The sequence below is a fragment of the Mchenga conophoros genome, linkage group LG8 (genome assembly GCF_057382185.1).
Source record: "Mchenga conophoros isolate Kocher_MC1m ecotype Shallow Benthic linkage group LG8, M_conophoros_male_GT1.1, whole genome shotgun sequence".
NCBI classification, from domain to species: domain Eukaryota; kingdom Metazoa; phylum Chordata; class Actinopteri; order Cichliformes; family Cichlidae; genus Mchenga; species Mchenga conophoros.
In genome coordinates this window covers 7,664,055-7,691,505 of record NC_140533.1, presented here as the reverse complement: position 1 = coordinate 7,691,505, position 27,451 = coordinate 7,664,055, and the positions used below count along the sequence as shown (strand labels likewise).

At 40.4% G+C, this 27,451-nt stretch overlaps 2 protein-coding genes across 2 annotated transcripts; one reads left to right on the top strand and one right to left on the bottom strand.

The window, feature by feature from the left end:
* Nucleotides 1–18: 18 nt before the first annotated feature.
* On the bottom strand, nucleotides 19–11,588 carry cops3 (COP9 signalosome subunit 3). The gene is made up of 12 exons (XM_085283795.1): nucleotides 11,291–11,588; nucleotides 10,179–10,308; nucleotides 9,368–9,480; nucleotides 9,041–9,090; nucleotides 6,796–6,888; nucleotides 6,519–6,698; nucleotides 6,285–6,425; nucleotides 5,119–5,292; nucleotides 4,342–4,428; nucleotides 3,989–4,102; nucleotides 3,783–3,863; nucleotides 19–895 (listed from the first exon to the last, which is right to left on the bottom strand). The coding sequence occupies exons 1-12, from the start codon at nucleotides 11,343–11,345 to the stop codon at nucleotides 842–844; spliced, it is 1,272 nt and encodes a 423-aa protein (XP_085139921.1). The 5' UTR covers nucleotides 11,346–11,588; the 3' UTR covers nucleotides 19–841.
* Nucleotides 11,589–12,329: 741 nt separating this feature from the next.
* nt5m (5',3'-nucleotidase, mitochondrial) lies at nucleotides 12,330–22,179 on the top strand. Its single transcript, XM_085283796.1, has 5 exons — nucleotides 12,330–13,083; nucleotides 14,210–14,310; nucleotides 16,904–16,964; nucleotides 17,079–17,193; nucleotides 19,673–22,179. Exons 1-5 carry the CDS (start codon nucleotides 12,811–12,813, stop codon nucleotides 19,810–19,812), a joined length of 690 nt encoding a protein of 229 aa, XP_085139922.1. The 5' UTR covers nucleotides 12,330–12,810; the 3' UTR covers nucleotides 19,813–22,179.
* The last annotated feature ends 5,272 nt before the right edge of the window (nucleotides 22,180–27,451 follow it).

The following is a 27,451-nucleotide window of genomic DNA, read 5'->3' as shown; positions in this document are numbered from 1 at the left end:
AGGCATGAAACCCAGAACTATATTCTTAAACAATTTATTATTAACAGATCCACAATCGCCAAGCTCAAGCTCCCAAAATTACATGACAGTTTGGTTTCATCTGTTGACTTCACCTCTTGTAATAACAAGCTGTCAAATCGGTTTTCTGTACAGTGCTCTAGCGACCTCTAGTGGATCCGACCTAAAAAAAACCAAAACAACAACAAAAACCCTAAACAAAAGAAAAACAAAACAAAAGAAAAACAAAACAGTGCACCAGATTGTGAACGACTCCTCCATTGTGCCGAGTTTTGGTCAAGGGCATGTCCATGTGTACAGATTCACTATTGATGATATCTACATTCTAACCGGCAGGAGTGAGAGGGAAACGATCGCTTGCAGTCTTTACAAATGCAGAATTTTATCAGATTCATTCTTCATCAATTTTAGATGTTTGACCTTGTACGTAATGCCCTCAAAGTCACGGCCATCATGCAGCAGAACCAAAACAAACAGTGAGATTTTTCACATACGTTTGGAACAAATAAGTCCAGTTTTTATTATTGTGATTTCTGTTAATGTAGCAGTGGCGCTTCAACCTGAACATTGATAAATAAAACACTGACAAAATTGTAATTTTTTTTCTTTTTTTCCTCCTTTTTCTGTAAGGATCTCACGTTATCCTTAAGACACTGTGAAGTAAGAATAACCAAATTTATCATCATTCCACACAATTAGATTTTCCTTGACCAATGTCCTTATGTGAGATAGAATGTTTGTTTTTCCTCTTTTAAAAAAATCCAACTCATCCTGGGAAGAACGTGTTGGGTGGCTGCAGCGTTCTCTCCCCATCCAAGGCCCCTCAGGAATAACTAGACGTTTTGCTACCGACATCATCCTCCTGCGATCCCATACTCTGAAGGGGAAACAAAAAACAACACAAAACATCAAAACTGTTATCTGAACACATCAGGCGGAGCCACTGCTGCAAACCAGTTTCTGCTGCACTTCCACCAACAATGAGTGATTGTTTTGTTCAGGTCTCAATGCCCAATATTACTTGATGGTAGGGCGTATTGCCATTCTGGGAACTAACTCCTTAGACTTTTTCCCCAGTTTGTGTTGATATATACCAGTGGTTCCCAAACATTTTTTGCTGGGCCCCCTTTGTTTTACCAGAAAAATGTTCGGCTTAGAATGAAGTTGGTTTGGAAACATATTCAACTATGCTTCATTCCCTGCTTTGTGTTTCTGTGGCGGCCCTGTGCTAGCCGTGTCCAAGCGTTTTGGTTTTTTCTCCCCCTTTTCATAACGCGCCTCCCCTAGGGGGCGGGCCCCACACTTTGGGAAGGTCTGATATATACAATAAGGAAGTGTGCAGCTACTTGACTGGTCGTTTAAAAGTTGCTGTCCTTGTTTGTTGGCACTGAAAATCCAAGCCACTTAACTTTAAATGTCAATAGCTCCATCACCGTTTGTTCTTGAGACAAAATTGAATACTGTTTTGGAAGGAAGGGAAGACGAGCTTTACAGCAATATCTGGTGTATTGTGGCAGCATAAAAGTATTCACCAGGTACTACTGTCTGAACAGGCAGATGTTACCATGTGCACTTCACATTATTGTTGGTTCTCAACCATTGTGGACCAGAGAGAAAATTCAAATAGTTCTTGAAAGCTGAGAATTATTTAGTAAATTTACAGCCAAAATTACAAAATGAGTCACAATGTACGACTAGCCCAGGCAGCGCCTCTCAATGATGGAAAGGTGTAAACAAACGAGGTGAACTATAAGCAAGAAGACAGCTGTGCAAACCATTTAGCTTCTGTAGAAAATAAGCGTTTGTATGTCATATGTAAGATTAAACTGGTATAAAACCACGCAGGCCTGCAAGGAAGGCAGGTTGCTATTAACTTTAGCCAGATTTGACAAATTAATTTGTGTTTTATTAGCACAATGGTTCACAATTTGATAGAAAGTGAGCCTGACTGCTGCTATTAAAGTGGTTAATGACATTGTTGATTCAATGGACTGCAAAAAATACTGTGCTGCTCCTTTTCTTGACTTGTCAAAGGCTTTTGATACAGTTGACCATGCTATATTTTATTAAATAGACCAATATTGTTTAGTCTATCTGTAAATGCTGTAAGTTGGTTTTCAAATTACTTGTCAGCAAGAAAACAGTGTGTCCATGCTGCTGGGTCTTCTTCCTCTTTTCTCCCAGTATCCAAAGGAGTTCCGCAGGGCTCCATATTAGGGCCATTGCTATTTTCTCTTTACATAAACAACCTTTGTGATAATTTGTCAAATGCAGCATTTCATCTTTATGCAGATGATACAATTATTTATTGTTCACCCCCTTCAGTAGCACAAACCCTGCAATTTCTGCAGTCTGCCTTTGATGTAGTTCAGTCCCATTTAACTCAACTTAAGTTGGTGTTAAATCCAGAGAAATCCAAGTTCATGTTATTCTCAAATGGCAAAGAGTTGTTAGCTACGTCTCCTAAGATTAAAACAATTCAAGGAACTGAAATTGAAATGGTCACATCTTACAAGTATCTAGGGATCATTATAGATCAGAATTTGTCATTTAAAACTCACATTCAAAGGCTTGTGTCAAAGTTAAAACTAAAACTAGGTTACTTTTTTAGAAATCAATCCTGTTTCTCCCTCCAAGTGAGAAAACACTTGATTCATGCAACTTTTTTACCTTTATTGGATTATGGTGACCTGCTTTTTATGAATGCACCTGCCCACTACCTAAAGAGGTTGGATACTGTGTACCATTGTGCTTTACGTTTTATTACTGGCTATGGAAATCGTGCACATCATTGTTCTTTGTACGCTGCTGCTAAATGTTATATACTTATGTGGTATGTATATTTTGACTTTTGTTGCCATGATGCCAAGTCTCTCTTGAAAATTAGATTTTTAATTTCAATGAGATTTTTTACCTGGATAAATAAAGGACTAATAAATATTTGGTTAAGAAAAATAATTCTCACGCTGTTATAGCTGGGAAAGCCTCCTACACCTGAGTTTAGGGTGAACGACCCCACAAACGGCCCAAAAAACTAAAAGTGAAAGCATTCTTGTGGTCACATTCCCGACCTGATAAGCTTGGATCAGATTCTTCATCCAAAACAGCGCCTTGGTTTTTGTCTACAGCCAAAGGCTCGCCACCCTCCATAAGGAAGGTTGGGTTAGTTTGAAACGGAAGCCAATGTGCAAATTTGTGCAAGTTTTAGCACCATAGTGTAAATGTAGACACACAAGGGCAAGCGGTCAAAACAGGACGTCCAGGGGGCAATCTTTAAAAAGGGAAAAAGAAGAACCAGGCTAGGACTGTTTTCTGACTTGCACAGTTGGAAATGTTCTTGAAGGGAGAGATCTATAATTTGAATCAGGTATAGTTTTTGGTTTTTATGGATGGAAATGCGAAACCTTATGATCGCATATTGCATAACAAGCGGCATGTCAGTTACACTGAAAAGGGAGAATTACAGAGTCAGTGTTTATCAAACGCCCAGCAATGGATTTCATGAAACAGTGACTGAAGACACCATGTGACTTGGCAACACAATCTGCTCAGGCATGCCACATGTGCAACAAACAGTGATCACACTGTTTCTAAACCTCTAAGCATCTTATCCTCTGCTTCAATAAAAAGTTTAAAATTTGAACTTTTTGGACAACATACACGCCGACAGGAGAACATCTTTAGTCTGGCTCATTCTACCAAAAATACACACATAAGCCAAAATAAGAAAAAGCAACTCCAGTGCTGCTGGAGCCCCCCCTCACCTTCTGCACAAATTGTGGGTTTACTGTGATTTCCTGATCCATAGACTTTAGTTTCTCATCCAGCTGTATACATTTCAACATCTGAAAAGAGAGGAAAAAAAAGACACGTGCTCATTTTCAAAAATTCATGCAGGATTTGTGTATTGCAACTGCAAACAATCCATGCAAAGCACAAGAACAGTGAACACAGATCTGAGCCTCCACACCTCTTGGTCAATTTTGTGGAGCATTGCTGGGTTGTTGTATTTTTCAGGGTTGTCATGGAAGCAGACCATACCATCTTTTTGGTTAATGCTAGCATAGATCTCACCATCTTCAATCTGCAAAGAAGAAAACAAGAGGGAATGCAGAAAATCCAGTGTAAAGACTATTGTTATATGGTCGTTAAGGCCTTCAAGTCCAAAACAGTCCAACACAACAGATAAAAGACTTGTGTAATACATCTATAGCTAAAAAAAATATCAAACCATTTCACAAACACGTAAAGTTGGATATCGTGATTTCTATCAGCATCAACTGGATTGTATTTTTTGTGCTTTGGTCTCTCTGGAGAACTCACCATGTGTAAGACGTATTTCTCTGCTTCCTGCGGGCCTGAAAGCTGCACTCGACTCGCCATGTCTTGCAAAGACAGTGTCAGGAAGGTCTGTGGGGTTCGCACAGAGGAAAAACCGATATCAGATCTAGTGAATGGGCAAAAACCCGCCATCTAAACTCCAGTTTGTTTCAAATAAATCCCTTGACAACTGAACGAACGTCTCTTTAACCTCAGTAAAGAAGCTCTCAGTACTCTGGATTGTCTGGCTAGCTGGTGCTTTGGATTTGTGCCTGTCTGTTTGAGCTGGCATGTGCAACATGAACCTAAAAGATAACCTAAAGTGATATCCAGACAGCACTGGGCCTGGATTTAACCTATAGGCTGTATGGAGTGTGAAACTCAAGTTTTATGGGTCACACAGCCCCTCTAACTTCAGTCTTCTTGGTAATGTGAACAAGATGACCCAACAGGTGGAAACTGAAAGCTCAAGAGTCATTGTTGTTAGTCGTTTTAGCAAAGATGGGCCAACAGCCAGTTATCAGATGTCAGCAGCTGTCTTGGCACACCCATGTTTTGGCTGTGTTTCCTTTCATTTTGATTATCGTGACCTCTAATGAACTGCGCCACAGATGATTTGAGACGACAGAGACATTTCTACGTTCTTGACGTCTCTCTTCTTACAACAGAATATTTCCTAAAGTAAAGTCGCACAAGCTACCCAGTGAAGCTTATCTCTTGAAGGCATCGGGAGTGTGTTAATATCACACATCACATAGAAAACACACACACACAGCTCACCTTTGTTAGCCTCTGGATATTCTTCTTGTAGAGAGAGGAGAGGCACTGTTTGACCAGGCCTGTGTTGTTGTCTCGTGTGAAGGTCTCGCTGTGTTTGTTGACCAGGCTGCGCAGCTCGGCCGGGTTGTTGGTGGTGTAAACCTGAGCCAACTCGTGGTATGCGTTGCTCAAGGGCTGAGGCACAAAAAAGAAAAAAAAGGAAAAAAGCAAACGCAATTATGGACGGATAGCTCAGTAGCAGCAAAATAAATAAGTGGCTTTTCCTGATGGGCTCACACTACAGCTGCACATAAATATTCAACTGTTCCAAATATTAGTTGTTGTTGAAACTTAGAAACTTTGTGAGCAGATTTTGCTGCTTTTCAAAGCCCACAGTGAATTTTTGATTTACAAAAAAAATAAAGAAAATAAAGAAAATTGCTACTGCGTGACACTGACATCTTGATCTGCTTGCTTTTACAGACTCTCTGTTCTGCTGCGTTCAGTTAAGTGAGTGAGCCGTGAGGCTACAAAGCAGCGCTGCACAGTGTGGGAGAAGAAGGGGAAAAAAAAAAAAAAAAAAAAAAAACTTTCTGTGTGAGCAGCTGTCTGATACATAAAAGGCAAAATGACAGGTGAGCCTTTGTGTTCACCTCGTGTGTGATGGTATTTTTATCAAATCTGATTGAAATCAGTGCTTTTGACTCTGTCCAAGTAACGATTCATCTTTGAGTCTTTTAGGTGCTCAGAGGTGTTTACTTTCCAATTAGTGTAAACCAATAATTGAAGTGCATTCACATCCTACCCCTGATGCCTACACCAATGCTGATGCTCTTATCTTAACTTTAAAGACAAATGTTGGTGAGTTCTTCCTTTGCCCGAGCTCCACTTTTCTATAACGTTTCATCAAATTCAGCTTAATAACTTTTCCACATTCTAGCTAACAGAATGAATGGCTCACCCTCCCACTGAGACTCAGCCTAGCAGGCAAAAAAACAACATTTTAACAGCCAGTCTGTCGATCTGTATCACTGATTCTTCATGCATGAACCTAAATGTTAATCTATACATTACTGAGCATCAATACACTATTATTATTACTACTTTTTGGTGATTTTAGAAAATGACACTTCTTGGCTACACCTCTAAAAAGAAAAAAATATCACCCACACGTCATGCATCCTTACCTTGATGAACCTCCCTACTATTTGTGAAGTGTATTTGGGCAACTGCTGCACTTTGCCGTGGAGAATAAGTGACACCAGGATGTATTTTTTATAGGCTTCCAACATGATGTGGCTCACTGCCATGGCTGGAGTGGTTATTGCCTGTCACAGAAAATTAAAAACAAAAGCATGTGCAGTGATGCCGCAAAGAACGTTTAAATTCAGGAGGCAACAAAAAGACTGTAAAGACAGTACCTGTTCATAAAAATACAGTGCTCTTTCAAAATTTTTGAGGCCCGTGTAGATCATGCCACCATAGTAGTAGTAACATAAAAAGTGCTTTGCGTCGTAGGCTCCGTTCTCCTTGCAGATGTCCATCATGTCCACCTCCAAAAAGGGCAGGGCTGGCTTGAAGCACTTTGCTAACAAACACAGCTGCAGAAGAACATATAAGAGGTGAACAAGTGGCTTAGACTGCATATGGAAAAGGAGATGTGCTGGGATTACAACTGGGATGATGCTAAGAACTTACCTGACACAGGTCTGCGTGAACTGAGGTAAGTTGGTTTGTGTTCATCTGCATTTTGTCTATTGCCTGTTTTAGGACCACGACACCCCTCAATGGCTGTCAGAAGAGGAGAAATTGTGAGTTACTAAGCTGAAAGTCGTCCTGAGACACCCAAATGTGCTGGAAACAGTCAGGGCCTGAAGAACACGCTAAAATATTTAGATCAAGAAGGGAAAGGAAAACATGCTCCACTGTGGTGCTGAAACTCAGTGCTGTCTTAGTGATGAAATGACTCATGTGAGCCCTGTGATGAAAAATGATTGTGACTGACTCATTTCATTCTGACCAAAGGGGGGAAATTGGTTTTAGCTGCAAGGTAAATGCAACACACACACTATGTAGGCCACACAGCATTTAGGAGATAAACACTAACATGATCATTCAGGTGGAAGGAAGTTTAGGGGTTGGGGGGTTGGGTGCTGTATTAGACAGCAGGGTCATGTGACTCTCCTGCTGCTTGTGAGAGCGCGGATAAATACACTTGCAGTGTTTCCCCACGCACAGACTTGATTTGGCCATCCAGATATATCAACACCCAAGTATACATTTGTCTGCTGGCAGTCTCCTCGCCATTATTTTGAGTGTTCAGTGGCTGCAACCTGGCTTACTGTTGTGGCAGTCCTTAATATTACTCTCCAGAGTCTCTCATCCACCCTCATGAACTGTAGCTGCTGGTGGTAATTCTTGTAGGTTATAGCTAGCACCAGCAACAGGTTGCTTGTTCATTGAAGCTAAGAACCACAACAAGGACTACTGTTATTGCATTCACTTCACGCCCATCCGAGCAATGATAAACAACTAGAAAGGATTACTCTTATACCAACTCCTTAAGAAAGCACCCGATCCCACAAACACAATCTAATTCAGTAGGAAATGCTGACGAGGGTATGGCAATGGTGGCGCGTAGGGTGAGTGATATCAAATGAACTGCTGACAGGAAAGGCCCTAACCCCTTTAGCTTCAAGAGATACAATTGTGTGGATGTCACTAAATCAGCAGCCTGCAGATAAATACACACTGTTTAAAAACATGTGGCCTCTGGCAGAAGACAAAAGTTCTGAAGCCAAAAACTAGTCAGACTCATGAAGTGTAAAACCAAGAATTACAGAAGCACCAGGAAATACAGAAAGCCTGCCTGCTTTTTGTTCTTTCCGCTGATATTAAAGACTGCACGGGCTGAATGAAAACAAACTGCTTGGCACAAGTGCAACAGGATTACATACTGCATAATCTACAGAGGGACAGAGAATGCAGAAGGCATTTTCTTCTAGGGAGATGTATCATGAACAAATCTTAACAGTTCTCTTACAAAAAATAAAATTTAAAAATGCAATTGTGTTCTTTTTTTTTTGTTAAGCATTCACTTTTACAACATAGCCCTACTTTTGTCAAGCCTAAACGACATCACTATTTAGGCTACGTTCACACTGCAGGCAAAAGCGCATCAAATCCAACCTTTTTTTTTTACCCTATGCGACCCATTTCCGATCATGGTATGACAGTGTGAACAGCACAAATCCGATATTTTCAAACCTGACCTGAGTCACTTTCGTATGTGGTACTGAATCCGATATATATCTGATGTTTTAGAAAGCGACTGCTGTTTGAACGGTCATGTCACATTAAATCCGTCTTTTACATCACTGACACAAGACAGACGCCTATTATCAGCGCCGGAGAAGCGCCCAAGAAGACATCGTGGACGCTTCCTGGCCATCCAGTGTAGATGTTAGTGAAACTGTTGGGAAGACAACGTTGGAGAAACGTGAATATTTTATTTGTACTGTATAATCTGCAGATTCTGACAGAAATCTGCAGCTATCCTTTGAAGCACCGCTCCTTTCTAAAACAGCAATAAGGATCATTATTAGGCCATATGTAAATAAGTTTATAACTTAAAAAAAAAATTGGGAAACGTAAAGTCCGAATAAAGTCTTTATATTAAGGCCATCAGTCAAACAATACTGTGTGGTCTGGGTCTAAACAGAGCGCGTTGTGTGTGAGGTCTTCTTTTGCGCATGCGGGCCGCTTTGAGGGTTCACACTAGAGCGCGTTGGCTGTCACATTTTATTTGTAGTGTGAACAAGCAGACAAAAAAAAACAAAAAAAACGGATTTGATCAAAAAATCGGAATAGAGCATTAAGACCTGCAGTGTGAACGTAGCCTTAGTTGGATTAGGCTCAGAATGATAGAAAGAGACATTCTTACCTGTTTCCGCTCTACAAGTGCGTTTGTCAACTGGTGGCAGAGACCAGCAACTGTGGCAGGAAAACAGAGGAGTTATGATTAACCAGGTAGATTCTGCCAGATCCCACAAATCCACATAACAGATTTCAAACCACTGATACAAAGCTGTGACTGATACCAACAAAATTTATATAACCTTGTGTAAAATATATGAACACAAGTAGCGATTCATGACAGCTCAGCTAGAAACGCATACACGAAATGCTTCTGTCTTAACAATCACAAAAACAAATTGAAAAAAAAAAAAAAACTTGACACAAAACAAGTTCACTGAACAATGAGACTTACAAGTGTCTGTTGCATATCTAATGTGCTCCCCATTGCATGTACTGATGAAGAGCTGGACTTGGGAGAAGAGCGTCTCAAAGTCAGGGATGTTTGGCATGGAGAACTTCACAAATCTTGAGCAAAAGCAGAAGGAAGGAAGGAAGGGGGGTTAGCCAAAACTTAGCATTAGTTTGCCGATTTTTAAAAATCATTTAGAGCTAAAGGGCTGAGTTTTGAGTAAGGAGGGAAATGTATCGATCAGACGCAATGTTGGGTAAGCAGAAGCGAGATTGATTTTGTAAACAGGAAATAATAGCTTTCATTTCTGTGTTATTTATTATCAGTTGTAAAGGCAACAGAAAACCTTTAGCAGTGTCACGTCTGTGCAGGATTTGCTATAGTGCAGAGAATGTGTGGAAATTTTAAAGAAAGGAAACAATTTGAAGAAGTGAGAGAGATTATTCCCTTTCAATAGAACATTATATGCAGGAACTTATTATCTGTCAACTTTTCCTCTCATTTTCCTCTAAATCCTGAGCTGGCTCTGTCATGTTTCCAAGAGACTTCCTCTAAAGAACTACCGCCTCTTCCTCAACCAACACAAAAAGTACAACGTGACCTTCAATAGACACAACATTAGGAGAATATCTTGGCCAAGAACAGCAGAACGAAAGCAGAGTGCAGTGAAACACCAAAATGTAAACTAATAAAAAAAATTAATATTAATAATACTGATAATAATAATAGACCAGTTAGAGGGGAAAAAACTTTATGAGAAAAATTTCTTGTCATGTGGTAACTGAGACAGAAGAAAGTTATAGTGGAAACTTACAGCACAGCCAGCACACCTAGGGAGTGCTCCTGGATGTCCAGGGCCCCCAGCACCGTGTCCAGGTGGGACAGATTTTTGGCCAGCAGCTCCCCACTTTTGTTGATCAACTCACATAGCTGAGTCATCTGGCCTGGAGGGATGAAGGGAAATTGAGGTCAACATTGAGAAATTTAACCACACTTAACTTTTTGTACCGACCTTTTAAATCTATGGGAAGTCCAAACTAGGGTGTCTTTCTAAAGGCTTAAGGTAACTTGTTTTGCAGGTCTAGGTGCAGATTATATTTTTGACACCAGCCCACCAGATGTAGAATAAAATCAGGTTGTTATGCTGAGATTTAATGTCATCAGGTCTCTATTTCACAAGGTTGTTATTACATTGCAAAGCACACAAGGAGGGCACATGGACAAAAACTTAGCTGGAAACGCTACAAAGACTAGACACAATCAGTATGACCACAACCCCACTACAACTATTATCAGTAAAGTTGTTGTATGTTGATAGGAGAAATAATGCACAGTGATACATTTTCTTTGTTGTTTAATTGGTCAAATTATGGATAAAATAGGAATTTTCTTGTTTACGAATCCAAAGAGGCTATTCTTTATAAACCTAGAGGACACACGGACTCATAAAACTGTGTATAACCGCCGCGCTGCGGATGGGCATTTCAATTGAAATCGGCTGGCCAAGTGTCCTGTCAAGGCCTTGCAACAGAGGTAATGAGAGCAGGATTGACAGATGACTTCGAGCCAATAATATTTGCCAATTCAGTCCGCTAGCCAATTATATGAGGCTAGGGCGGGACTACCGGTAGGCAGTCCCCAGAAATTATTTTCTAGATCAAAAACAAAAAGTATAATTTTCACATCTAGTTTGATGACATGCACGTTATGCAGTTATCCTTCGGGTCCTTGTGTAATACCGCATCTTCTCGTGGTAGTTTACATAGGAACTACAGCGACATAAGGTCGTTTTAGCGATGTGTTTACATGATAAAGCAAAAAGAAGCCTCTGACCAGTTTGACTGCCTAGCTATCGGCAAGGCATTGGATAGCATATGCTAGCTAACTAGCTAATACTTCAGACTCTAATGAGTTTATCAACCCTACCTTGAGCGGAAAGCTGCCGCACATTGTTCACAAACTGCTCCAAGGCTGAAGCCATTATTTCCTGGGTCCAACGTGGAGGTAATTTGCACTGTATTTCATTCAAACGTCAGAAACAACTCCGTCCGGACTAAGACAGGGGGCCACACAGCCGCCACTGAGGTGAGGCTATCGCGAGATCGTAAGAACAGAACAGACCGCAAGGAGGTTTAGAGAACCGACCGTTGAATTCTTAAAGGGCCAGCTACCAGATTTGCTGGTAGTATTGAAACACACTTGCTTTTATATATCTATCTATCTATATATAGATATATATCTATATATATCTATATATTGCGCGAGTGTGTGTTTATTTAAAAATGGACTTCAACTTCTCTCTTTGAGGACTCGGAAATAAAGGAAGTGACGTACATACCGGGGTTAACGTAGATGTTTTATGGTGAGACCTCTTGTCTAACTACTTTTACAGGACTACTATAGTGCTGCTCCTTTGGGGAAACGAAAATATGATGACATTGATACATTGATAAATATGATTGAATGTATATATGATTTGAATCAAGTTTTTGTTTAAAATTGAATAAATTTAAATTAAAGTTAAGTTTTGGTCTTAGACTTAGACTTAGATGGTCTGCCTCCAGCATCTTCTCTCTCTCTCTCTCTCTCTCACACACACACACACACACACACACACACACACACACACACACACACACACACACACACACACAAACGTATTTCATGCACAAGTGATGGATCTCTGGAAGCTCCCCTGTCTGATGCTAAATGTTTTGCCCCTTTACCTATCCATCATTCAGAATAAGCTGTCACATTTGGGCATAAAGAGATGACTGTGCATAAATTGCAATGAACCTAACTAACGACAGTTCTTTAGCCAATAAATAATCACACACGTTGCGTGTATGATTATTGTTGTGGTAAAACCTTCGTATTGTTGTAAAATTTTATATTTTTCACTGTACATGGCTCCTGAAAATAGCTGAGGAGTGAACCATCTTGGTCATGTGAGATCTTTGTTGCGCACGGGCTCGTAGTACAGTTTGTTCTTACAGCTGAGCGCTTCTCCCTTTGGTGCAGCAGCTCCAGTTGTTTACTTCTCGTTTCACCTCAGACAGCTCTAACAGCATATGTTGTTTATCTCATATGCTGTGGAATTTTAGAAAGGCATGCCTTGGATGCCGGCCGGCTAATACACACTGACAAACGATACAAAGAGCTCCCGGCAACTGTGACCGCCACAGGCAGGTCACAGTTGAACTGCCCGCTGCGGCTGCTGTGGTGCTAGCCTGTCAGCTAGCCAGCGTCTGTTAGCTCAACTGCCGCTCAGAATGTGAAAAGTTGGACAAAAATTCACAAGGGGCGAATAACAGTGTCTAAAACGAGTACTGAAAGGGGTTTAGCTCCAGTGTCTGGAATTATTTTTGTTTGTGTAAGTCCCATGCCGACTTTACAAGCTGTTTCTGCTGACTGTTTGGAGAGGGCAGAGACCGAGGGCGTGAAAAATGTTGCTGCTTAGTGCAACACGCCTACTAGGAAGAGGGAAAACTTTGCTCCGAGATCCCATTAAGAGGATTTGCGCAAACATGTCGTTCATCTCTCGTTCCGGGAAGAGACTGCGGGTCCTGGTGGACATGGACGGAGTCCTGGCGGACTTCGAGGGGGGTTTCCTGAAGAAGTATCGGGCCAGGTACCCGACGGAGCCCTACATCACCCTGGAGGACAGGAGAGGGTTTTGGGTGTCAACGCAGTACGGGCAGCTGAGGAGTGACCTTTGTGTGAGTGACAGCAGCACTAAATATAGTGGCTGAAATTCAACTTAGGCTTTCTCGATTTGGGTTTTTTATTTTTATTTTTTACAAGTTTTAATTCAAAAGATTGTCTGTCTTATTTACATATGGTTAACAGTCAAGTTTCTGACTGCTCTGGACTGGGACCTTTTCAATAGGGTGGTACAGGAGTATTTATGGAAGAGGATTATGGCCACTGGGAAAAATGGATTTTTTTGTCAGAATTCTGAAAAACAAAAAACAAAAGATGGCCCCACTTTTTCAGTACCTTCTAATCTTCTTAGTAAGTATTGGACTATTGCATTGCAATATTTTCATCCAGAATACAGTGAAAATTAGAAGAAAGTAGCATAATATGAATGGACATTAAATGCTGGAATTTTTACAGTGGAAGCAGAATAATCACATGTACTACATTGCAGTCTACTACTGGTCTCGTGCATGATTTAGACTTCTGCGGCAAATCTACATCATAGTATAACTGGAACTGCAAATACCTTTAAATGTTTCTGGTTAAAAAGAAACAATAAATAGTTTAATCGTACTCCACAACCTTCCACGTAACCCGAGAAATGTAACTACATGTCGGGTCAGACTATATGGCATGGAAGGTTATGGCATAGGAGTTTACAGTTACAGTGTAGATTTCCCGCAGAAGTCTAAATCAGGCATTATCCTTGCTCTCATCCCATGGCTCTGGGGATTGTGAGATTAACAGCGCTCTAGCTCAGTAGCATTAATTAGGATTGGGGGCTGGTGTCACCCCCGCTTCATGTGTAGACACAGCCATGGATGCGCATTCTTGAATTGGTTTGTGTGGATGAATGACTCAACCTCGATTTCCTTGTGGTTCACTTTAATGTGAAGTGTTGAGCAGTTCACTCACTACTCCATTTGATTATGTGTTTCCTTCAGTGTCTTAATTCACCTACTCCAAGCAAGAAGCAAAGTGCTACCTTGTAATCATGTCCACAGAAGTTGGCCTTTTGGACTTTACTTCTTCAGGGCTCATGAACACTCACGTGGATACACATACTGTACATGCACCTGATTAATTTACACGGTTGCAGATAAGCTGTATGCATGTGTTTTGTTTCCTTTTTTTAAACTCCAGGAAAAAGCTATCAGCATCTGGGAGTCCAAAGGTTTCTTCATAGACTTGGACCCGCTACCAGGAGGAGTGGAGGCGGTCAAGGAGATGGCCGAGATGAATGAGTAGGTCTTGGAAGTTGCAGTGCATTTATCTCACATACACAAAAGAGACTGAGAGGAGTTCTTGTTGTATCACAAGTGGCTTAAATCACCATAATGGGAGAAGAATGTGCATGATTAGATATTTGCATGTAGCACTTTGATCAGAAGGGAGGTGGGGGAAATGGTGTTCTGAGTTAATATGTATTTAACTTTGCAAAATAATGCCAGGCTCTGTGGTTTGTTTATCATTTTCCACACAGTTTCACCCTGTTTAGTTCACTTTATCTGACTTCCTCCACAGTCTCTACATTTAGCTGGCTGCATTTTAAGGCTCTGTTTTCATACAAAAGCCCTGCAAAGCAACAATGGCCTGCTCAGCCCAGTTTACAAGAAAAGCTGGGAGGCAGGAAGCCTGAAATGAGTGACTGTGCTCCTAAACACATCAGCAAAGTGTTTACCTGGGACAGGTCAGAGGGCTGTTTTCCCATAGACTTTTATAAGACCAGGTTTTCTTTACACCTGCACCTATCCCCCCCTGATGGTCATTAAAAAGAAAGCATGTTTAAGACACTTGGCATTGGCGTCCTTTTTAGGCCCAGAAGCGACAGTGTTATGTAAAAGCCATGCGCCACCATTTCTTCACACTCTCCTATGAAAATGGGAAATGGGTGCCGCAACAAAAGAACGGTGAAAATTGAGCTACTGGGCAGAAGGAAAAGGGGAACACACACAGAAGATTTATCAATGTAGTGAAGGAGGACATGTAGAGGGTTGGTGTGACAGAAAAGGATGCCACGGGTTGGGTTAGACAGGGAACGCTTAAAGAGAGCTGAGGGAAGAATCACAGTATATAACAGTATACAGTATATAATGAGCTTGAAAGTCAATATTTGGTATGACCGCCTTTGTTCTTCAATACAGCCAGTGTTGTGTGCTTTTTGTGTTCATAATTCCACCAATTTTGACAACATCCCCAACTTTACTGGTTAAAATAGAGCCCCAAACCATGACAGAGCCTCCACCATGTTTTATAGGCAGCTGTAGAGACTGACGATCTGAACAAAAAAAAAAGAAATTTGGATTCATCACTCCATCAGACCTGTCGCCACTGATTTTCAGTCTACTTCTTATGTAGTTTGGGATACGTCAGCCTTTTCTCTCTGTTTCCCTTTCTTAAGCACAGGTTCTTGACAGTCATCCTTCCACTGACACAATTTCTGACAAGGCTTTATCGAACAGTAGATCAACTCAAGATACGTCTCTCTGATCTGTTTTCAGCTCTTTGCTTGATTCTTTTTTTCCCTAGTTCTTAAAGATATGATTTTCAGATACTGTTCATCTCCTGTTCTTCTTTTTTCATTCACCTGTTCAATTTCCTCAAATTCTTAAGAACACACTCCACACCATGCTGAAATAAGGCAAGTTTTTGGCTAATAGCTCTTTGTCAATCACCTTTTGGTGACAAAAAATAATGTTTTATGCTTGTTAAGCTGAGCAATCTTTGACATTTTTCTAAGATTGAACTGACTTTACTGCACTTTTTTTAGCTTCCACGGAACCAAATACAAATTAGGATTGGCTCAAGACTTTTGCACAATACTGTACATCCATCTTTTATTCTGTCTGTGATTTTTGAGACAGATTGTGAACGCCTCCTTTTGATGGAGGTTTTTTCTGTTTTGTCTGAACCTGACCAAATGAATCAAGTCAGAAAGCCCCTGTTGCTCATTCCAGTCACTCACAAAAGCCAGCAAGACTAGATTCTATAACATACACGTAAATTTGATATTTATGTTTGGAGCACATTTTATATATTTTTTACACACATTAAAACAGTGATTGTGTTTTGGATCCTCAACGCTGCCAAAACAGAGACAACTTGCCACTCAGGGCTGTGCCTGAAGGCATCAAGCGTCGAGGCTGCCGTACAGCCTCCTAGGCCTGGCATCAGTAGTGAATGTGATGGTCTGTTTGTCTGTCTTCTCTGTATGATCTATTTGTGCTCTGCAGTCAGTGACAGCAGCAGGCCATAGGGACAATTACAGACACCTGGCCTCCATGTTGTGTCACCACACAGCCTGTCTTTGTGCGCGCCAGCACCACGCTGTTCTCCCGTTCACTCAGCCTCACGACTCAGATGGCCCCATGCTGTGATATTTTCAGTATTTTTTTTCCCCTTTTTCTAATAAATGATTTAAAACACATCACCCCAAGTCTTACTCGGGGACGGTCGCGTGTAGTTTTTGATGATATTTTAATAAGTGTGATCTGAATCAGCGTGACACAGACTGTGACTACTTTTTTTTTTTTTTCTGGGATTATTCTCAGAGGAGAATGCACGTGAATAACATCTAAAAATACCAAAAGTTATGAACTTCGCTTACATTTCTTCTGCTGCTAAAAATGAATGGCTTTCTTTAGCCACCAGTGCCTGAATGTGCACGTTCTCCCATCAGGGTAATGCACCATACACATGATTTCATGTTTACTGGGAACCTTCCCCACATGAATTCCTGTCATAAAAGTTCAGGCCTAAGCAGCTGGAAGGTAAACATAATACTGTGTGTTTGTAACTTTTCCACTCTGGTCTGTTTGTTTCCCTTTGTTTCTGCAGCACAGATGTCTTTATTTGCACCAGCCCTATAAAACATTACAAACACTGCCCACATGAGAAGGTAGGCCTACTGCAAATCAATAACAAATATCCATTTCTCTGTGGAAATGATTAATGTGTTCCACTCTTTGCTGATGAGATCTCATCTGCTGTGTGTGTGTGTGTTTTTGTCTAGTATGCCTGGGTGGAGAAGCATCTGGGCCGTGACTTCCTGGAACAAGTCATTCTAACCCGAGACAAGACGTTAATCACCGGCGACCTCCTGATAGACGACAAACCCGACATTCTAGGTGAGGCCTCCGTGGAACTTTGTGTGGGTGCACTTTTGTGTTTATCACGATTCTTTTATTTTAATATTAATGCTCTAACAATCTTTTTAGGTTATTTTTGGTCTGTGAAGCGATCTGCTCCGGTTTAGCCTCTATGGCTTTCATGAAATAAAAACAACATTTTTGAACAATAAGTTTAGCTAAACAAAAACAAAAAGCATTCAAACTACTTATTTTTAGCTTGCTTCATTTCATTTTGCAAATTTCAGTAGAGCGCTGCAATCGCAGTGCATTCTGGGTAGTCAAGGCCATGTTGTCGTTCATAAAAATAAAGATAGAAGCTAACAAATAATGAGGGGAAAACGCACTAATGCCCACTGAAAAAGCACCTAAATGACCTATGAGAAGATCAGCAGCACAATAGGATACAACAAGATGCTAAACAACAAGGTTAAGGAGTGTTATTTGATCCATCCATCCATCTTCCTCCACTTGTCCAGTTCAAGGTCTCAGGGAAGTCTTTCCCTGCTGCCATAGGAAAAGAAACACAGTACGCACTGGACAGGTCGCCAGTCCGATTCAGGGCTAACATAGAGAGACAACCATTTGTACTCACATTCATACCTATGGGCAACTAAGAATCCCCAATTAGTCTGAAGCTGAAGTACCTGTAGAGAATCCACGCAAGCATGAGTGATGGTGGATTTGGATCCAGGATAATCTTCCTGGACTTGAATATGGGAACACAAAGAATGGTAGTCTTGAGAGCTGAAAAGAAGCCAACTAGACTTCTTTAGGTTTTGAAGACATTTCACGTCTCATCCAAGCAGCTTCTTCAGTTCTAGAATAATTGGTAGCGAACTCTTCCAGTAAAGGTGGTCTTGAGGATTGTTAACCCACTCTTAGTTATGTGAGATATTATATGAGCCAACAGATGACAGAGGAAACCTCTGTTAGACGTTACCCCACCCCACCGTCATGTGAGCGATTGAGGTCACCTAAGGCAAGGTGTGAGTGGTTGAAACACATGGGAAAAGAACTCGGGAGCATATGTGGCTGATGGCTGGTGCCATAAGCCACCGCCTCTGTTCAATGACAGCTGTTTACAGCGGGTCTAGATGGCCTCCTTTATTCCTCTCTTAAACCCTTTCTTCGTCCAAAATGTGAACATTGATGTCCTCAAAAGACAGTCCTTCCTTGTTTTCCTAGTCCTAAAATCCTTTCCCAGGTGTTTTCATGCGCTGACTTTTACAGGTGAGCCGAGACTATACCACTGAAGGTCATTGATAATGCTAGCTGGGTTTCCACACAAAGCGCAGATCATAACTGATCTCCGAGCCGTGAAAGCAGTGCCTGCAGCTTACCTCACGCACTGCTCTCTCATCAGTTTACCATGAAAAAATTTGTACTTACCCATCTAGATTTTGTTGGGACTTAAAATCCGGGGCTAAGCCAAGTTGGTTGGCCAACATAGGCAGTTGTCTGTAGCCTTTTGGAGGATATTTCATAAAGGTGACAGATAATGATGGTTGTGTGCAACAGCCCATCCAAGAAGTTTGTATTCCAGATCTAGTAAAATTCAAGCATTTTATTAGTCTGTGATGTAGTGTTTAAATTAGCAGGTGTCGGAGGATGCAGCTTGGTAAAGAAACCAGTGTTAGCTGAGTCTAAATCTAAGCCAAAAACATGGCAACACTGGTGCTATAAAATGTAGACTCCAAAACAAAGTGATGAATGAACATTATGTTGCCATTGTTCATTGTCTATACACAGTTTATGCTTTGCCCCCTGTCATGCTAAAGGTAGCAGCAGTAATATTGCATTAGATTGCTAGAATGAAATGTTTTCACACCTGATTACATTTTTATTCAAATTGTAACCATCATGCTAAAGCAGCTGCAGCTTTCCAAATGTGCACATGCTTTGGTGTGACGGTCAGTTTTTCATTACTTTTTTTTTTTTATCAAAAGAACACATTTGTACATTAGTCATTTTTTCAAACGGAGTTCCAGAGTGCAAAGATTTTTTTACATAATAATGTGCAGATACACACTAATGTCTGATGCTGGCTGTGAGTGCACATTTGCCTGAATAAAAAAAACCATCTTGAAATGCTGAGTATTTAACTTATGAGTAGATCTCAAAGTTAGTCGGCTTGAGTCGTGTAAATTATTGCTGCCGCAGTTAATTCAGTAGGAAAGTACAGTAGTTCACTGATCTGAGCAGATCAGGGATGATAACTATTATTTTTAAATCACTGAAAGAACAAGAACAAATGAAGAACAAAGCAAAATCTTCAAAGAGGACTTTTGCATAATAATGTTTGTGAAACTTGGTGTGGGTGTTATAATTATTTGCATCCATTTTCAGTGCTTTGATTGCCTCATGAGGCAGCTGCTGCAGTGTTCCTATGGTCTGTCAGGACAATTTATATCCTTCACACACTTAAATACAGGGAGCTGCTACTTAAATAATGTTTATATTTCTGTGACTTGGACAGGTGTGGAGCCAAATCCAGCGTGGGAGCACATCCTGTTCACTGCCTGCCACAACAAGCACCTGCCCCTCAGCCTCCCCCAGAGAAGACTCCTGTCATGGTCAGATGATTGGAGGGCCATCCTGGACAGCAAAAGGCAGTGAGGAGCTCCTGCACGGCTCAGCCCCACAGCAGCCTGGCATCAGGGTTAGTGGAAGTTCTGGGGTTCGCTGCTGTTGCCTTGGCATCCTTGTTCTCCACTAAGTAGGGTGTGGAGGCTTAAGCGGGATGAGCAGTTTACGTTTCAGGTTGAATGGAAGTGCTGTACAAGAAGACTGTTGATCCAGTCTGTTGGAAGAGGATGTTCACTTGCTCGACCACAAGGGGGCACTCTGACACTTTGTATGAATTTGTGTTGGCGACCAGATTTTGAACAATCTCACTGAATGAGAACAACAAAAGGAGTTCATAAAACGATACATGGTAAGTGGAAAGGACAGATTGTGTTGAGTGACCTCGGCGGTTATGGACTCAGTTTGCATTCTGGATGTTTCTCAGATTCAGACAAAATGGATTTCTGAGCCACTGCGTGGTCTATCTGTGGCCTTCATCGCAAAAGGCTTATCAATATTTAACTGCACCGTGTTGCACTCGTGAGTCAGTGTGATGTGATTCACAACAGGGCACTCCGCTGCACCCAAAAAAGCTCAAAAATACACCCTGAGTCGTGGGCACTGGCGAACACAGAAACACAGGACAGTGACTTGGAGTCAAAATTACTGTTCTATTAGGTTGTCATTATTTTGCATGTATTGTGTAGGTATGTGCCATGTCACTGTTATGTAAATGCAAAAGTACTGTGAAATCCACTCTGGTTTTTAAAAAGCTTAAAAGCCTACATGGGTGCTCTTTTTTTACAATATGTAATTGTTCAATATTTCACTGATACACAAATGAGAAAAGTAGCTGCACACGTGCATCTTGCCAAACATTGCTAGTGTAGATTGTTGTAGGCACTGAAGACTGAGTAACATTGGTTCAGTGTTGGTTAATAATGAACCATTATTCAATATTAATATATCACTGACAAGTCCATATGTTATTCAAAATTGTGGTAGGGTAGCTTTGCATGATTCAGTTCATAATAATCATTATTTCGTTTACATTGGACCCTTCTGCCACCTCGCAAGTTCAACGTTGGTCATAGACAAGCCATACCCCCCCCTTCCCTCCCAAAGCTAACTTTGTTCTGATTGGCTATCCCTCACAAACAGGAGTTTGCATCAGGTGTATGGAGAATTCTGTAGGGGCTATTTGTGCACACATTGGCCTCATTATTTGAAACTTTGCCCATGTTTAATATAAATATCCACAATTGCAACAGCATGGATATGACAGAATGCAGAATAAGGAAAAGTGGAAATCTATAGGAGCGGCAACAGTAATCACTATGTTTTATAAGTGGTATGTCACCATTCTGTTCATATTTTTAGAGCCGGGGTGTCCAACTCCAGTCCTTCAGAGCTACTGTCCTGCAGCTTTTACATGCAACCCTACTCAAAGACAGCTGAATCAAATGACTGGATTACCTCTTCAGCACACTATCAAGTTTGGCAAAGGCCTGATAACAAGCCATTCATTTGATTCAGGTGTGTCAGAACAAGGATGCATCTAAAAGCTGCAGGACAGTACCTTTTGAGGACTGGCGTTGGACACCCCTGTTTTAGAGCTTGTTTTCAGAAGCATGTCGCGCAAGATTTAAGTTGTAGAAAATGTTTTAATAATCCAAAAATAAAGTTTTTATTTCAGCTTGTCATTAATTACTTGAAAACTTAACTTGTATTAATTTTTAGAAACTATATTTTTATTATATTTTTTAGCATTTATAAAATGTATAAAATCACCACTTTCTCAGTGTCACTGTCCTGCTTCACTCATTTAAAGGGGACCTTTGTATACTCGTTTACAGTTTTATTCACCAACTCTACTAGAGTATGTCTGAATATGATTCACAGTTAAAAATACCTAACCTTGGTGCGGCACCTAATTTCATACGTTCTCTGAGGGAAACATGCCAATTTCCTGTGTGCCTGCAATATTTGCACTCTCTGACATCATACAGAGCAAAGAGTTGGGAAAAAAGTACCTGAAATGGAGTGTTTAGTGCATTCTCGCTTTTTCTTACTTGCACCGATGCTAACCTCATTGGAAACTTGATGCTTTTAACATGAACACCCATCAGAGTAACAGCACCTGTAGCTAGCAAAGCAGTAATAGGTCCCCTTTAGGATACACAGACGATATGTAGATGCTGGGATAAAATGCTTTTTAATTTCTGGTATATTTTTCAGGGAACTACGCAGTAGATGCTAATTATGTGTAATGAAAGATGTATGTAATGCTGAGTGCTTGTTTTTTTGTGACTAGCTTATACATATTCAAATGTCAGTTCAATCCAAATGCAAATGTTTGTTTCTGCCAGTGAAATGTTTAGATCCACCTCTATTAAAACCCATGCAAAAAAACAATAACTTGATGACTTGGACATCTTCTTTCATTTAACAGTGCCATTAAAAGTTTCATTGGCTTTGGTTGTTTTTATATATTTTTTCATTAAAATGCATGCTGCTTAGTCACATGAAATCATAGATAACTTCCTGCCAAAGTCTGGAAACATGCCCACACTCGTGGTTTGACATTCTGGCACTTTTGGGGGGAGGTTTAACTAAACATGAAGAACGCTCCTCTTTGTGGTCTTTGTTGTAGTTGCTCTCTGCACTGATCATATCAGTTGAGGAAAAAACCTCAAGAAGCTGATGAAATGATTTGTACAGCTGGAAGCGTTTAATTTTCTTGAGCTCAAAAAGAAGGCAGCTGGACTTCTTTACATTTTTGAAGATGTTACTGTTGCATCTAAGAGGTTTCTGCAGTTCTTGCCCAGACTGTCATGACCTGGATGACAAAGAACCTACACAGACAGCTGTTAATTTGATTAAACTCACTGCTACGAAGCCCAACAATTCATTTAACTTTTGTTCACATAGCACCAATTCAGTCGCCTCACTTTATATTGAAAGGTAAAGACTCTTCAAAATTAGAGCGAAAACACCCACAATAAGATGATCTCACATGAGTGAGCACTTGGTGACAGTGGAAAGGAAGAACTCTCTTTTAACAGGAAGAGCTTTGGACATCTCTGTTGGCATCTCAGATGTTGGGATCACATTTCACTAAAGAAAGCATGTGTAATGACATTCTGTTCACAGATTTAGATGTGAACAGGTTATGTAAATCTATTGCCCTGAAGCCAGTGTGCAGACTAGAAGGGAGCTTGGGCGAGCGTTGCTGCTCAAGAGCATAATTTGCAATGGTTTTTGTTTTCATGCATCATGCTCAAATCATCAGTAAAGCATTCTGAAAAAGTGGCTGCCTCACCGTCTCTGTTCAGTGCATACTTTATATCAGATTTCTCATTATGATTTTTCATGTTCTTCCAATAAATCCACAGCGAATGGAGCACATTAGGGTCAGCAGATGACATAAGCGTCATGAGCAGCTGGCTTTTCCACAAAACGTCACGGTTAGAAGAGGATTATCAACAAAAGCAGCTTTTATGTCAGAATTGTACTCATTGTGGTCCTCAATAAACATTGCCTGCTTTCAAAACGTATCTTCTCTGATTGATGTGAGATCAACGGAAACGAAAAAGACACTTGAGTAAGAAAATCAAGCTAAGAAAGAAGTGTTTTGGTCAGAAAATGGTACAAAGAAACGGTGTAAAAGCCTTGTGAGCAAAGAGAAGAAAGACTTCTTTAAAAAAAACTGGGCTTGATGGCATGAGTCCTCTGTTCTTGTATAATATTATTGATATAGGTTGTTTCTATTCCTGCATCAACTTATTTTATTCAACTTAACTTTTAATTTTGCTTCTGTTATTCATGGGTTAAGAGGAAACTGATTTATTATTTATATTGGGCCTCAAAATGAGGGCTGGGATTGCTTTAAAGGTTATTTTTCCAAGTCTATATTTTTTGGGGGGAAATAGCAGTGTCAGCATAAAATTATTGACCCCAGCCTGTTTGTGTTTCCTGTCAATACTTCCGTCTACAGTCAAGTAGGTCAGCTGTCTCCCAGCTGCTGGAGGAACCTTTCTGTGCTTTTCGTTCCATGCGATTGCCTTCATGGCCAAGTTGCTGTTAAAACAAACGTGTGTGACAGCAAAAAGCCTTTGCATACATGCTTTGTGTGTGTTGGATCTGTGCCAGCGTCTTTTTTCTTAATTGTGAATGAATGTTTCATGTTTGTGGAGCTAAACATTTTTCCTCATTGGCAGGCTCATAATTTCATGGGAGTAGGAAAAAAAATCCCTGTGACTCCATTGACGTTTCTATAATTTTGTTGTTCTATATTATTATTTTGTTTTTATTTCTGGTTTTATTTTCAAGCACTTTTTTATCTGTCAAAAGTGCACTAGAAATAAATCTTCTATTTTACTTCTTCTGTTTCAGTTTTATCGTAGTTGGTCTCAAAGGTGATGTTTAACCACTTGTGTTGATGTTTCAATCAGACAGTGACTGGTGCTGTATTTTTCAGTTTTTTCAGTATAATATTTGATCATTTTTGTCACAATTCAATTTAATTTTCCACGTTGCCTCTAAACAAATGTTTTCTTGTATTTCAGATATGGACTGGATGAATATATCCCTTTGCAAAGAACTGTTTTCGCAGCATTTTCCTACATCAGGGGACTGTTTTTATTGCCAGTATTTGATGAACATTTTGAGCTTTCCAAAACTAGAGCTTATGTAATATAATCGGATAATGATGGCAGTTCATTTTAAAATCTGGCTGGTGATTAACCATAATTTTGTTTTTGGCAGAGCTTGCAAACGTAGCTGTCTTTCTGGCCGAGGTATAAAATTTTTTTTTAAATCACACGCATTTCGGTGACTTTTTCCCCCTCAATTATCCAGTCTGTCTCACTGTGGTGTGTAAGGACACAAGGTCATAGATGACTCACAGAAACCAGAAATCCAAGGACATATTGCTATAAAGCTTCTGTCATTTCCTAACTTCATTTAATGCTTGTTGCATTAGCGCTGGGTCCACAGGAAACTCATCCTGTTGTGTGGATTTATGCTGCATAAAACCAAATTTCATTCCACTAAGGTGTCTCAGGCTTTTCATGTATACTCATTTTATAGCCACTCATCACTTTTTACTGTTATTATTATTTTTTACCTTTTCATTCAGTCAGATTGATGCTGTTTGTCCTTTGCTGAGTGAGGCTATAAATGTGAGTGCACTGTAAGTGTAGGACCTGTGGAGGTGTTTAGAGTGTTTGTGGAGGGGGTGGAAGTGAATTGGAAGTCTTTTGGGAACATTTCTGGTTTATTTCATGTCAGCAAGATGCTATAAAACAACAGAAAAAACAGCAAAATACAAAATACAAGGTGAACACATTGACTGGTGAAGCTTAGCGTTTTAGCATACTGTGTGTTAAATCATTGGCAATCTAAAATGTTATTGAGTGACATATCTGTGTGATTACAAAACAAGCGTGCGTCTGTTGGCGTCATCACACCAAAAATATATCAGGCCTCACATGTAACTTCTCACTCAGTAATGATATGGTAGGCCTTCAAATGCAATGAAACGTCAGTGAAAAAAGACAAACAACAGTGGAAATCAGTCACGATTAGATTCTCTGGATTTGGGTCTACATGGAAACTGAAAGGTTGTCAGTCAGAACACTTTCATCCATAATATCAGTGTTTGCTCTCTGGCGTAACAACAAGGTCCACTGACAGCCATATTTCTTCTGAATGTGTCATTTTACCTGGTGGCAAAACAGTGTGTTGATCTAGGTTTCATGACGATTGGCTTTGGCCCACATTTCCTTTGCAGTTACCACAATATTGTCTGTCTTTTTTTTTTAATATCATAAAAAGTTTACGTACCTTGCACTCCAAGTATGACAGGGCATTTTTTTAAACATAGATGAGTTATTAAGGAGGGCAAAATTTGCCAGTGATGTCCAATGTGCTCTTTATCTTGGTAAATAATAAAAAAAAAACCTTGCTGACATTGCTCTACTTGATACTAAGTAGATGCATAAAGATACTCTGCAGGAGGCTGAATCGCGCTGTCATATAATCTGCTGGCTGCTGCTTTTTACGGCTGATTTCCCCACACTGCTTTATAATCACATTGCTTATGTTCTACACAAACAGTGTAATATGATCTACACTGGAATTGGTAATTTGTGATAATTTATGCAGGTGTTTTCACAACCTCTGCCATGTTGTAGTCACTGAGTTAGTGGGTTTAACAATGTTTTTTAATGTATGATTATTAAATAATGGTAATGCAATGTAAAATAAATGACACAGATTAGGCCCTTAGAGCTACAGTGAAAAGGAGGATCATTTGGGGAGGACTCAGACTACAGCTTGCTATTCCTCCACATTGAAATTGGAGCATCTGACTAGGATGCATTGGGCATGTCCCTGGGGCAGATCCAGGATACAATGAAGAGATTATGCCTCCTGGCTGGCTGTCTTCTCAGAATAGCTGGAAGAGGTGGCCAAAGTGTGGGAGGGAATCTCTGATGTCAATGCTGCTTCTGCAACCTGGACCTGAATGCTCAGAGGATGGATGGATAGACGGATGGGATGTGGTGTCTTTGAAGTTTAATGAACAGGAGCTGGAATAATGTTATTAGAGTGAAGTTGTGTTACATTTATTTTCCTAAGGAGGATTAAAAAAAGAATAATTTTGAAAAGAGAACTTAAAACAATGCTGGTGTGGTTTACCTCCTAACTGGTTTGACGACTCTTCATCCTTATGACATATTTTTGTTTAAAATCCAATTAATTAATGTAGAATTCAGTCATTCACAATAATTAGAAATTTAAGAGAAATTAAAGTTACAAATGGGAGCGAAATGCTGCCAAAAGTATTCGCTCCTCTGCCATCCCACTTACGAACTTGAGTGACATCCCATTCTTAATCCATAGGGTTTAATATGATGTCGGCCCACCCTTTCCTGATATAACAGCTTCAACTCTTCTGAAAAGTCTTTCCACAAGGTTTGGGATTGTGTTAATGGGAATTTTTTATCCTTCTTCCAGCAGTAAATTTGTGAGGTTAGACACTGATGTTGGACAAGAAGGCCTGGCTCACAGTTTCTGTTCTAATTCATCCACAGGGTTTCTGTCAGGTTGAAGTCAGGAGTCTGTGCAGGCCAGTCAAGTTCTTCCAGACCAAACTCACTCATCCATGTTTTAATGGAGCTTGCTTTGTGCACTGCTGTCAAGTTGGAACAGGAAGGAGCCATCCCCAAACTGTTCCTACAAAGTTGGGAACATGAAATTGTCCAAAATGTCTTGGTATGCTGAAGCTTTAAGGGTTCCTTTCACTGGAACTAAGGGGCCCAGTCCAACTCTTGAAAAACAACCCCACACCATAATCCCCTCTCCACCAAACTTTACACATGGCACAATGCAGTCAGACAAGTACTGTTCTTTTGGCAACAACCAAACATAGACTGATCCATCAGACTGCCAGATAGAGAAGCTATCTTTATTGCTGCACCTGATGCTTTGCATTGCACTCAATGATGTAAGAGCTGCATGCAGCTGCCCAGGAATGAAATCCCATGTCATGAAAATCTCTACACACTGTTCTTGTTCTAATCTGAAGGCCAGATGAAGTTTTGAGGTCTGTAGGGATTGACTCTGCAGAAAGTTTGCGACCTCTGCGCACTATGCGGCTCAGCATAACCCCGCTTTGTGATTTTCC

Excerpts from the sequence above, each read along its gene's own strand:
- cops3 (XM_085283795.1), bottom strand. The coding sequence starts at position 11,345 with ATGGCTTCAGCCTTGGAGCAGTTTGTGAACAATGTGCGGCAGCTTTCC. Across the intron at positions 9,091-9,367 it reads TAGATATGCAACAGACACTT|TTGCTGGTCTCTGCCACCAG; the intron begins GTAAGTCTCATT and ends TTCCTGCCACAG. Across the intron at positions 896-3,782 it reads ACCCACAATTTGTGCAGAAG|AGTATGGGATCGCAGGAGGA; the intron begins GTGAGGGGGGGC and ends TTTCCCCTTCAG.
- nt5m (XM_085283796.1), top strand. The coding sequence starts at position 12,811 with ATGTTGCTGCTTAGTGCAACACGCCTACTAGGAAGAGGGAAAACTTTG. Across the intron at positions 13,084-14,209 it reads AGCTGAGGAGTGACCTTTGT|GAAAAAGCTATCAGCATCTG; the intron begins GTGAGTGACAGC and ends TTTAAACTCCAG. Across the intron at positions 16,965-17,078 it reads AACACTGCCCACATGAGAAG|TATGCCTGGGTGGAGAAGCA; the intron begins GTAGGCCTACTG and ends GTTTTTGTCTAG.